Source organism: Nerophis ophidion, linkage group LG10 (genome assembly GCF_033978795.1).
Source record: "Nerophis ophidion isolate RoL-2023_Sa linkage group LG10, RoL_Noph_v1.0, whole genome shotgun sequence".
NCBI lineage: Eukaryota > Metazoa > Chordata > Actinopteri > Syngnathiformes > Syngnathidae > Nerophis > Nerophis ophidion.
The window spans coordinates 28,938,739-28,952,008 of NC_084620.1; the positions used below are offsets into that span (position 1 = coordinate 28,938,739).

Sequence of the window (13,270 nt, forward strand, 5' to 3'; positions counted from 1 at the left end):
TTACAACTTGGGTACAGTAATCTGACATGTACGAACCCATGGAGGATGAGGACTACGAGTTTCAAGCCACTGACTTACCGGACAAGCTGCTCTCTTGTTCCCAGGCCGAGTTCAACGACAAGCCCGATTCGTTGTTCTTCAATGACGGCGTACGACGCATCGACTTCATCCTGGTCTACGACGATGAGGACAAGAAGGACTTTGACAAGAGGCACACATTTGCACGCCGCAAGGTCATTTTCCTATTATTAGTCTTTACACACCTTGTCAGTGAACAGCCAACCTTTGACTGCTATTGTGTGTAAAAGTAAGTACATTGAAATTATTAATTGTACTTTTTACAAAAATAGTCATCCTTAAATTGATAATCATTTTGATTTTTGGCATTATTAACAATAATAATAATAACTACTGCCACATAATAATAAAGTATTGGTTGATTAATATTTTTAAGAAATTCTGATAATGAATGATTATCTTTACAAAGGTGTGTTTATCTTGCTGTGTACCTAATGAAGCGTTCAGTGAGTTTACAGTAACACATCTCGTGTGTGTTATCACACAAAGCCTCGACTATTGAGTCTTGCCTGAACTGTTTGCAAAGGGAGTTTAATATAAAGTTGCCACATTTACAGAGTGAACCAAAAAAACAGAGCATATAAAAATGTTCTTAAATCCTACAAAGAGTAAATTTTGCTGAGCTTAAACTTTTGTGTGTGTACTTTCATTCCCCAAAGTTTCACTTATGTTGTTCGCTTGGTGTAAAAGTCATGTTCTTTACAAAATATGGAATTTGGAAAACTTGCATGAGTCATAATGAGTCAAAATTGTAAATACCTGGACAATGTTCCTCTTTGGCATTTTACAAAGAAGATTTTGCACAGTCCTGAAATTCTCTCTGACCTTCCCAACCCTGTCAAAAATGATTTTATATAATCATTTTCTTTGTTGACCAAGACATGTTGGGGAAGAATATTGTTCAAATATTTTATGCACAAAATGTGTATATCCTGAAAAAAACACAACAACAATTAAAGGTAGCAGATTTATTCAAAGATTTGTGGGTTCTGATTTTTGGGTCACCCTGTAATTTCTTCAATACAGTGGTACCTCAGGACACAAATTTGATTCATTCTGTGACGCAGTTTGTTTCTTAAAAAATTCTTATTTTAAAACAAAGTTGCCCATTAAAATGAATTTAATCTGTGCTTGGCCCCCAAAACACCACCATTTTAACATGTAACATGCCTTTTAAAAAGAAAAAAAAACTTTTAGATCATCGAAATTGTATGAATAGCAATACAATAGAATGTATTACAAACAACTAAAGTACTTTTATAAAGGACCGGTAATGTAATAATAATGTACAGTATTTACCTTGGAGAGTGGACTTCTACAGTATCTCCTTCCAGCTGCTTCTCCGTCAAACACACCATCATCAGCTTCTACATATTTTCATGAATAAATGTCCGACGTTTAGACATTGTTTTAACGTCCTTGACTAGCTTTATCATCGCATTCTGCGTCAGTATAGTGCAGACTGGCAGTTTTATGATGATTTCTTTCTTTAATTCAATTAATATCATCCACTTCTTCTCAGCACTGTTCTTTATACTCAATTTCTTCCGTCTCATGCTTGGAACAACAAAGGTATGTGCATCTCTAGCTGTAAGCTGCTTGTTAGTAAGACTGGATGCTTTGGGTGGATCGTACAGGGTTCACCGGTGGGAAGGCTCATAACACAAGTTTTTGCTCATAAAGTATAGTTTAACAATTAGCCGAGATGCAATTGGTATCCTGAAAAACTGGTAAGTTGTGGCACTCGTATTCCGAGCTACTGCTGTATTATTTTTATGTAGGTCATGTGTATTTTACTCCATTTTGTGTTGCTGTTTTTCACAGCAGGGTGGTGCCATCATGTCTAAATGTCGTTCTTGCAAGCTCTTCATCATCTTACACTTAGACGCAGACAAACTTTAATGACCCACAAGGGAAATTGTTCCACACAGTAGCTTAGTTACAAATTATGGAAAGAATAAGGATAGAAAGGATAATGCTCACACAGGCACAAAAAGAGGGGCAAAACAAAAGGTAAAAGTTGACTGACAATGTATCGTAATAGCAATATAAATATAAAATATGTAATATTTACATATTATATATACGGTATATAATGCAGGTGTTTGTTTGCACAATCAGTGCTGCAAATGCACTCTAAAAATTAGCCTCTTAAGGGATTTCACACGCCTCTGTTACCTAACTGCCTTGTATTACGATTCGCCAGGCCAAGACTAACATGCGCGCTATTTACAGAATTTCTCATGCCGGGTGCTTAACGCCACTCCAAGTCATCTGACCATGCACTGCTTCAGTTGTCATCTGTATCCATATCACCTACTGTACAACAAGTTAACATTGAGCAGTGGGACAGGAGAACGTTAGCAACATACATAGCTACATGAGCTACATGCTAAAATCACAATCACATTATAAGAGCAGCATCATGCTAAACTACCATGGTCGAATAAAAGCATGATCAAACTAACAGCTGCCACTTCTGAGCTCCACACTGGATTTCAAGATGTGTAGCAAAGCCTGCTTTTTTTAGTTCTGATTTTGGTTTCTTCTTTTTTGCAGAGACGGCGGGAATACTTTGAGGCCAGCTTGATGAAAATGGGAATGGAGTTGGAGGCAACACGATCCGTAAGAAGACTCTTTTACCTCCCTCAATGATCTTAATTTTTGTACTATCTCACATTCTGGATTATTTGACTTTATGCAGGTATAATATTACTTATTATATTAGTATTTATAGGTAGAAAATAAATGGATGGATGTATTTAGATTTTTTTAGATCATGTTTCAAATATAAATGTGTATATATATTTATATATATATATATATATGTATATATATATATATGTATATATATATATATATATATATATATATATATATATATATATATATATATATATATATATATATATATATATATATATATATATATATTACCAAACAGTAGCCTGGGCGTTTATTTCACAAAATCTTTTTTGGACACGGGCATTTAAAAGAAGCAGGCGGTTATTTGCACAAGGATTTTATTTATTTTTGTACCAGCATGCACCAGGCCATTATTTGGTTACATTGGTTACTGTCCAGTATTTTTTTTCATATAAAAACACACAAACAAAAAAACAAGACAATCAAAAGACAAGAGATCAACAAGACCTCAACATGGCAGTAGTGCAACAATTGTCAAATAGAATACCAATACTGAAAATAAATAAAGTTTTTAAATAAAGCAGCCTACTAGGAAAAATATAATTATGGTACCAAGTACTCAAGTATAAAACCCACCATCAAAACAGAACAATAATATCCATCCATCCATCCATTTTCTACCGCTTATTCTCCTTTGGGGTCGCGGGGGGCGCTAGCGCCCATCTCAGCCACAATCGGGCGGAAGGCGGGGTACACCCTGAACAAGTCGCCACCTCATCGCAGGGCCAACACAGATAGACAGACAACATTCACGCTCACATTCACACACTAGGGCCAATTTAGTGTTGCCAATCAACTTATCCCCAGGTGCATGTCTTTGGAGGTGGGAGGAAGCCGGAGTACCCGGAGGGAACCCACGCATTCACGGGGAGAACATGCAAACTCCACACAGAAAGATCCCGAGCCTGGATTTGAACCCAGGACTGCAGGACCTTCGTATTGTGAGGCAGACGCACTAACCCCTCTGCCACCGTGAAGCCCTCAGAACAATAATAGTGTCACTTAAATAAAATAAAGGCTACAGTATTCCAAGTTTTAAATAAAGCAGTATACAGAAAAAATAAAATTATGGTACCAAGTACTCTATAAAACCATCAAAACAATAATACTGCAGCAAACGCAACCTCAAATGCGCAACTCACACCCACTCATCATCCTCTTCCTCTTTAATCACAAGTTCATTGAGGAACTGCTCCTCTTCCGGAACCACAGCAGCACCTTGCTCATTTACTGCCTCCTTGAGGCAGTAAATAAATGAATAATAAATGGGTTGTACTTGTATAGCGCTTTTCTACCTTCATGGTACTCAAAGCGCTTTGACACTACTTCCACATTTACCCATTCACACACACATTCACACACTGATGGGGGAGCTGCCATGCAAGGCGCTAACCAGCATCCATCAGGAGCAAAATGAGCTGGTCCTCACTCCCATCAGCTGCCACCGTCAGCCCACACACCTTGTGGGATACCAGAAAGCAACAATCAGTTATGGCTACTGTTTGCAACACACGCAAAACACACACGTAAACACAACCAGCCAGCCTACCTTGAATGAGTTGATCACAGTGTCCCGATCCAGAGCATCCCAGGCTCCCAGGACACAGTTGACCAAGAGGCGGCGGGAAGGGGCTCTCAGGTTCCCTGACTTGGTGTAGGTCTTTTCTTTATCACCAGCCATCCAGTTATCATAGTAATCCCGGAGCTGCGCTTTGAAAGGGCCATTCCACACAACATCGGGGACCTGCAGGTATTTTGTGCAACCTTCAGATATAACAGCCATTGTAAGGTTGTAGCCCCTTTTGAGCTCTGCCTTCGTGGCCTCGCTGATATGGCATCGGTACGAGTCCCATGCAAGTAGCCTCGGTCCGAAATGAAATTTCCCCACTGCCCTCTGGAGGTCATCATTAAACCAGCCATTCTTGGAGGAAGCTATGATCACTCTGCATAGCCTTTACATCACGGACAGCTCCTTTAAACACAATGTAAGGCTTCAGCTTTGTCCCGTCTGCTTTGGCTGCAAGAGCCACTGTGACGCGTGCCTTCTCGTGGCCGGTGGTTTTGAGGCAGATGGAGCGGGCGCCCCTCTCATTAACCGTACTAAAACCAACAATGTCAAACCAGACGGTTGTTTCATCCATGGTAATGATATTCTTGGGCTGGATTTTCTTGGCCTCCATCTGTTTAATAGTGAAAATGAGGAAGTTGTCAATCTTCTCGACAGGAGCGTCCTTCTGTGCAACAGTTGTTCTCCTCCTGAGGGTAAAGTTGTTCCGACGCAGGAATCGATTAAGCCAGCCACTCGTTGCACCAAACACCACTCCGGTGTCTCTCCTGTCACTCGCAGTGGCATACAACTCCTTGGCCTTCATGCGGATCATTTTTCAGGATACACGGTGGTTCAGTCCACGAAGGACACTAATTAATATTAAGCTCGTCGCTCACTTTCTTCCTACCTCCGCCAGATAAGCGAGCCCGTTTTCCATCGATTGCCGACTGAGATAGTAGTTCCCCCTTTTTTTGTTTCCATTCGCGTACACGTTTCGGGTCAACGTTAAACTGCCTGGCCGCTGCCAAACCAGAATTCTGCGCCGCATACTTCACAACCGCTAGCTTGAACTTTAAGTCAAACTTTCTGTTCTTCCCGCTTAAAGTATTCCCGTCCATCAGTTGTGGTGTACTGCTATACATGGACTATTATTAGGAAAAGGCGTTTAATTCACAAAATGGGCTCAGACCCCGGGCGGCTATTAGGACATGGGTGGTTATTTGCCCAAGGGCATTTACTTGGTAATATACGGTATATATATATATACATTATATATATATATATATATATATATATATATATATATATATATATATATATGTCTTGATATGATTATCCAGAGAATAGTGCTCGATACCGTGGTAGAGCGCTATATGTAGGTGTGGGAAAAATCACAAGACTACTTCATCTCTACAGAACTGTTTCATGAGGGGTTCCCTCAATCATCAGGAGATTTTAATGGAAGCATTCACATACAATGGTTTATATAGGGCACAGAGTGGGTGGGTACAGGCAGGCGTAGGGTGTGGTGATTGGCTCATGTGTTACCTAGGAGGTGTTTCCATCTGTGGCGGCATATATATATGTATGTATATACATACATTGTTTCCATGAAATGCTATGAAAAATCAATCATAATGAGTTAGCCAAATTAGAAACAATGTTTTTAAGTCAAATAAATGAGTTAAAGATGGTACATAATGTTTCGAATTATAAAAAACTAGAGGAAAGAAACGTGTATGAAAATGTTGGTGCAGGTGATGAACGACAGCCTGGTCTTCGTCAAGGTGCACATGCCGTGGGACACGCTCTGCACCTACGCTGAGGTGCTGCATATCCAGCTCCCTATTCAGCCCAACGACCTGTCCTCTTACCGATCGCCATGGCGATGTCTGTCCTTCATCACCAAGTATTTCTATCCCGACAAGAAGGTCATCACCACAGAGGCCGAGTTCTTCACTGCCCCCTTTGAGAAAGACCGCCTGGAGTACTTCTACATAAAGGACAAGGACGTCTTCTTCTCTTCATCCATGAGGAGCCGGATGGTAGTTTTCTTCTAAAGTCACCAAATGTGCATAAATGATCAATAAATGACCACAATGTGCTCGCTCAGGCGTATTACATACTGAGCCGAGCCCCCTATGAGATACGAGGGAGCGTAAAGAAGTTTGGCATCAGAAAACTGTTGGACAGCGACGTGTACAAAGCTGCCTACCCGCTCCATGATGTAAGTCGTATGGAAGACATCTTTGTGTTCCTTTTTCTGCAGCCTTTTCCCCTCTTTTCTGTCCATTCAGTGCAGGTTCAACGTCAAGTCCCAAGAAGATGGCTGCCCTAACGATCGATTCCGGCTATACAGGGAATGGGCTCATCCTAGAAGCTTCTATAAGATGCAGCCTCTCAATCTCATAAGGTGACATTTAAAAGCATCCACGTCATACGAAGCTCATAGACATACATTCTGGTGATTTGTTGCAGGAAGTATTACGGCGAGAAGATCGGCATTTACTTTGCCTGGTTGGGCTTCTACACCATCATGCTGGCTCTGGCCGCTGTTGTAGGGCTGGCTTGCTTCATATATGGATACAAAACACAGGAAACCAGCACTTGGAGGTATGGAACACAAAGAGCCTAATATATTAAGATCCTAATATCAAGCTCTAAACAGCGTGTGTAATCTATAAAATTGTGTATACTATTAGTGGGCAGTTGGGTGTGTTCTGCGTGTACAATTCAAATGTGGTGAAGATCGCCTTATTTAGAAAAGGATTTTGCGTGTTCTATATACACTGAGGCATCACCACAATGACACCCGATCATTTACTACACATTCATTTTATCGTGTTCCTTCCTGTGGCGTTTTGCTATGTTTTCAAACATGCATGCGACACCTACCACTTCATATGGGCATTTTAGACACAGTCCAAGGGCACCTACAAAGGAATCCACTTTTTTCCCTTGTTTTTTAGGCGCCCAAAGTGCGTTAATGGCAGAGAGGCTGCACTTACTGTGCTCAAGTTGCATTAAAATGCACACTTCAAGATGTTTTTTCATATAGGAGATATTACAGTCTATCTCATGAGTGTAAAATGGGCTGGGTTGAGAATTTAAGTAGTTTACAAAGTGTGGGTATGAGATAGTGGAGAGGATGTTATGGTCTCTGCTCAACACTGCTCCACTTTGACTTGTCAATATTTTAAGGATCTTTGCCTCCAATTACAGCTGTTTTCTCCTTATGACGTCAAAGGGACTTCCTTTCTAATGACTCAAAGTATTTCTTCATTGCATCACAGCAGGTGCAATGTTATTTTCCACGGAATAGTTCGGAAATATTACGTCTGCCGCTATCGTGAACGATGACGCTCGTCTTTCAATATGGCTTCTGGCAAGGCAGCGTGGGATACTTTAGCCAAAAAAACGAAGCCCACTATATGTGCAATGTTTTTTATTTTTGACAGATCATGCAAATATGTTGAAACACACGCATGACGGAGTATTTTCTGTCACTCATCTGTGTGTCAGTTTGCAAGTACTTTTCAGACGTGCTAAATAAAACGCGAAATAGCGTATGTAAAATAGTAATGAACGTTGTTATAGGAAGTCACATTGCGCATGCTGTATAATATATTTGCATCATCTCCTCCCAGTATTGTAGGCATTTTGATAATCAGTATATATTCTGCAAATGAATGAAAACAAAGACGCAAAATAGATTGCACGCCTCGTTCTGTTCATTTATCAAGTTTGCACGTGTTCTAGTACACACAAACCTGTAGTAAATCAAGCCCTACCAGTTGTAACGAGTGCTCAAGAACTTTACTTAAGGTTCTGCTGGCTTGTGTGTTGGTAGCAAAGAGGTGTGTCACCCGGAAATCGGAGGCCAAATAGTCATGTGCCCGCAGTGCGACCAGGAGTGCAAATACTGGCGTTTAAACAGCACCTGTGAAGCTTCAAAGGTGAGTACTGTAGAAGAGGGGTCTTCAGCATTTTGATGGAGCTGGGATCCCCTATTTTTGTATGTGTCTGAGCAGAGGCACAAACTCCCTTAGCATTCGTGGGAGTACATGTGGGCAACATTAGATGTGCAGACACCAGCACCACACCTGTCCCAAAGCTCACATCATACCAAGTTAGATTTCTTATTACAGCATTAAAATTACAGCAGTCATTTACACACATACATTCAAGTTAGTTCACCTAATAACAGTAGTTCTTAACCTTTTTGACCACTGCGCGCAACATTTCCACTACATAGGCGCCCGAAGCCCACTTCAATATTAACACTGAATTAGTCATGTTACTCAAGATTGTAATTGTATTCAATAAATACATCTAACCAACTTTCAGTTTACAAACTCGTCTAATAATATGAAACTGTGTGTTAATTACAAATATCATTATTTATTTAACTCTTCAACTTTAGGCTTAGGTCAGTGATTAGAAAAAGATGTACTAACCAAAAAAACTGCGAATGAAGGGACTAACTGACAAAAAATAAATTAATGTACAATAATGTTGTGCTATATTAAATCAAGAATAAATATGTTTTTAAAGTAACTGTCAATAAAAGTAAAATGGAAATAAAAAAATACAGCTTCGCCACTTTAGTCATAATTTTGCGCTTAAAAAACTTCTCAATGACTTTAGCTCTAGACTTCTTCTGTTTGTTTAATATGATCATTACTGTCACAAGTGGTGGATTACAACTGAGTACCGCTGCGACCATAGCTCAGAAACAGATATTAGCTGCAACAGATATCAGATGTGAGTGAGTGCACCCTCTAGGTACAAGTGCGGTTTTCAAAAGGCCCTACAATGGGCCTTTTGAAAACTGCTTTCCAGGGTCTTTAAAATGATTCATGTATTGTTATTTTCTGTCATTGTTTCTATGATTGACAGTTTAGCTGCTTCTGTTTGGTCAGACAAGTTTACATGTTCTCCCTGTGACTGCGTAGGTTCCCTCTGGGTGCACCGGCTTCCTCCCACCTCCAAACACATGCACCTGGGGATAAGTTGATTGGCAACACTAAATGGTCCCTAGTGTGTGAATGTGAGTGTGAATGTTGTCTGTCTATCTGTGTTGCCCTGCAATGAGACGGCGACTTGTCCAGGGTGTACACCGCCTTCTGCCCGAATGCAGCTGAGATAGGCTCCAGCACCCCTCGCGACACCAAAAGGGACAAGTGGTAGAAAATGGATGGATGTTTGGTCAGACGCTCAGCTTGTTAGGTGTGAAACTAAAAGAAAGGAGAACGGCCTCACACCTCCCCTGCCATGCCCTTAGAGCACACATGGCTCAGGGGAACGCCAACACTAGCTCGGTTTGCTCGCTCTCGATTTGTAGTGTGTGCAAAGCACTTAATGTGTGGTTCCAAACCCAACCAGATATGCATGATCAGACTATAAAAAAAAAAAACTTCTGGCTGCGTTCTGCCCGCGGAACAGCGTTTGTCCAAACGTGAAAAAATTGTCATTTTGTCTCGCAAGATTTTGTGACACCAGATTTCGTAACATACACTCCTACTCCAAATGCTGTGTTTCTCGCAGTAATAAACAGTTTATTCTATTATTGAAGATAAATAGAGCTTATATATAATACTGTACTTAGAAAACATGCAGTTACACAGCATCATGTCTTGTCAAAGCATCTCCTTGCTGGGAAATGTTCACTGAACTGATATGTGAGTTAGTGCTCTCTGCTGGATATGTACAGGTACTGTATATATAGTAGGGCTGTGAATCTTTGGGTGTCCCACGATTCGATTTAATATCGATTCTTGGGTCACGATTCGATTCAAAATCAATTTTTTTTTCAATTCAACACGAGTCACGATTCAAAAACTATTTTTTTCCCGATTCAAAAGGATTCTCTATTCATTCAATACATAGGATTTCAGCAGGATCTACCCCAGTCTGCTGACATGCTAGCAGAGTAGATTTGTGTAAAAAGCTTTTATAATTGTAAAGGACAATGTTTTATCAACTGATTGCAATAATATAAATTTGTTTTAACTATTAAACGAACCAAAAATATGACTTATTTTATCTTTGTGAAAACACAGTGTTGTCAAGCTTACCCAGTGGGCACAGAGACGTTTAATTAACACTGAAACAACGTTACTTTCCCGTGTTGAAACAACGTTCGATTTGGGTTGAAAATGAAAGTTGGATCAACGTTTAAATACAGACGTTGAATCAACGTCAATGTTTCAACGTTGATTCAACTTTCAGTTTCTACCTAACAGAGACGTTTAATCAACGTTGAAACAACGTTACTTTCCCGTGTTTAAATAACGTTGGATTTGGGTTGAAAATGAAAGTTGGATCAACGTTTAAATACCGACGTAGAATCTACGTCAATGTTTCAACGTTGATTCAACTTTCAGTTTCAACCTAAGATCAACCAACCAATTATCAACGTAACATCAACCAATATAGAAATATAATTAAAGACAACAAAACATAGTGCATATATAGCTCCAGGCTGAATCCTGTTAATGCAAAATTAAAATTAAGTACAAAGAAAATGGAGAATGTCAATCGGTATAATTATTTATTTAGCCTGTGATGCCTTCGGTCCAGGGGCATATTTCAGTTTATTTTTTATGGCATCATGGACCATCGTTTCGGTCCCCTTCTGGGTATCCAAGACACTAGCTGTAAACAGGCAAAAAGAATACAAATTAATTAAGGGTGCATGTGATTTACCCCAATCAAGTTAATGTAATTATTAAACACACACACAAACTCACCTGTGACTAAATCGAGCAGCTACGTCTCGGCAAAGCTATTTTTTTCCCCCTCTCCCCTTCATGTTCAGATTGGACATTAATTCATTTGTCATGAGCCTGAAATTGAACACGCAAGTCATACATGCAGGCCAAAAAGTACGGAATTTTGCATTATTATAATTCCCGATCTACCACTCTTAGATTAGAATTTGGGTCTTACATCGCCTATTTTTAATATACATAAAGAGAAAGAGGAAATACCTGTCCATGATGGTGCTTAAACAGCTCTTTAAGTCATATCCACCAATCTTTGAGAGCCTGGATGTCTGCAAATATACAAAAGAATGTGTTTAGCATACACTGGGAGAAGGGGCTGGCAAACACATACATATACATTCAAGTATAGGGCCTGTTTTATTTACACGTGTTTTATCTACACAATTTCATAACCTGAAATTTCTATCTAAATACAATAATATTTCCGATGTAAAAACAGCTACACAATTATAATGTTATAATTACTTACCAGCAAATCTTTCTTGCTTGGTTGAGTTTTCATCAACTCGTCAAGGTCGAGTAGTTCCTCCACTGTCTCCAATTTCTGCACATGAAAGGACAGTTTTATCAAAAAAATATCCTTTTTGGTATCATATGTATCATAGCAAGTGTACTGTGTCGTTCCATATATGCATAAACTGAAATCATTGGTACATTGCCTTGCATTAACGTTCTGCTTTTCAATTACCGGTAGTGGTACATGTACATAGACTTGGGGCGGACCAGATGAAACGTGGGGGAGGGTATGTTTTTTTTTGGAAAAAAAGAGATTGTTTAGCAAAAACTGAAAAATAAATAGTTTGTTCTCCTGATATATATATATATATATATATATATATATATATATATATATATATATATATATATATATATATATATATAAAAGTTTGCTCCGGTAAGCTCTGCAAAAAAAAAAAAGTTGGTTGCCTTCTTGTGCCAAGAGAAAAAACTTTGTACCCCTCAAAAATTTCTGCGCTCCGTGCAGTCTTTTATTGTCAATCATAAAACATCTTTCAACAAAATCTGTCTGGATATTTTATTGTCATATATTTTAGTATACATGTTGGTCAACAGTGAAACCATTTGGAAGTTTCAATACTTCACAAAACCTCTCGTAATAGCAGTACTGGCCTTATCAGTAAAATAAAAAAATAAGTAAAGATCATAGCATTTAATATTACATGGATCCTTTTATGGGCGACCCGTGGACTTGCCTTTTGAGACAAAGCCTTGCTAACAAGTCAAACTAATTAAAAAGTACCTGTACTTAAAATAAACTGGCAACATTTTAAATAAACATTAGAATGAGCCAGAAAAACCTAACTGCCATCCAGACGGGTGTTTTGAAGATCAAAATCAAGAGGAAGTAAATTAATACAGTGACTGGCGCGGCTGTAAAGGACAATGGGTACAGAACCCCAAAAAATTGTTTGTTTTGTGTTAGCCTGGAAAAACAATTGTTTGCTTTTGGGCAGGTGGGTAAAAAAATTGTTGTCTGCTTGGGGAGAAAAAAAAAGTTTGCTCAGGTCCAGTTTATACAGTCAAAATAAACGTTTTCCTGCAACCCTCTTGTGAAAAGGCCAAAATTATATCGATATAAATACCCAGTATTATCTCAAGGTACAAACCTGAATCTTTATGGACGTCGATGGTTTTCTTTGCAGTGAAATAGTTCGATTTCTTCTTCTTCTTCTTCTTCTTTTGTTTTTATGGCGGTTGGCAAACAACCTTCTGGTGTGCATTACCGCCACCTACTGTAATGGAGTGTGGACCGAGGTGGATCCCTACTCTATATTCTTTTACTTAACCCAGTGTTTTTTAAATATGTGTATATTGCTTTATATCCTATGTTTTCTGAATGCAATCCTAATATATCTCCCACTTCTAACCTAATATTTTCTTTTGCTAACTTATTTTCCAGTATTTCTCTTTCTCTATTATATTTCCTACATTGTATTAAGACATGGTCAACATTTTCTATCTGGTGGCAAAAATCACACAGCCCTGTAGTATGTTTGCCTATCAATTTTAGTGAACTATTTAGATATGTATGCCCTAATCTCATTCTAGTCATAATGTCTTCTTCCTTCCTATTTCTACCCCCTCCTCTCATTACACCTACTTTCCTCTGGACTTTGTAAAACTCTCT

General features: G+C 39.1%; 1 protein-coding gene across 1 annotated transcript in view; it reads left to right on the forward strand.

Annotated features, from left to right (window-relative positions):
• ano6 (anoctamin 6) overlaps positions 1–13,270 on the forward strand; it is a 47,324-nt gene that overhangs the window by 19,726 nt on the left and 14,328 nt on the right. The window contains exons 3-9 of the mRNA XM_061913287.1: positions 105–233; positions 2,638–2,703; positions 6,091–6,378; positions 6,447–6,560; positions 6,631–6,746; positions 6,812–6,946; positions 8,184–8,289. Coding sequence (XP_061769271.1) covers positions 105–233; positions 2,638–2,703; positions 6,091–6,378; positions 6,447–6,560; positions 6,631–6,746; positions 6,812–6,946; positions 8,184–8,289 — 954 coding nt within the window. The remainder of the gene's footprint in view (positions 1–104; positions 234–2,637; positions 2,704–6,090; positions 6,379–6,446; positions 6,561–6,630; positions 6,747–6,811; positions 6,947–8,183; positions 8,290–13,270) is intronic.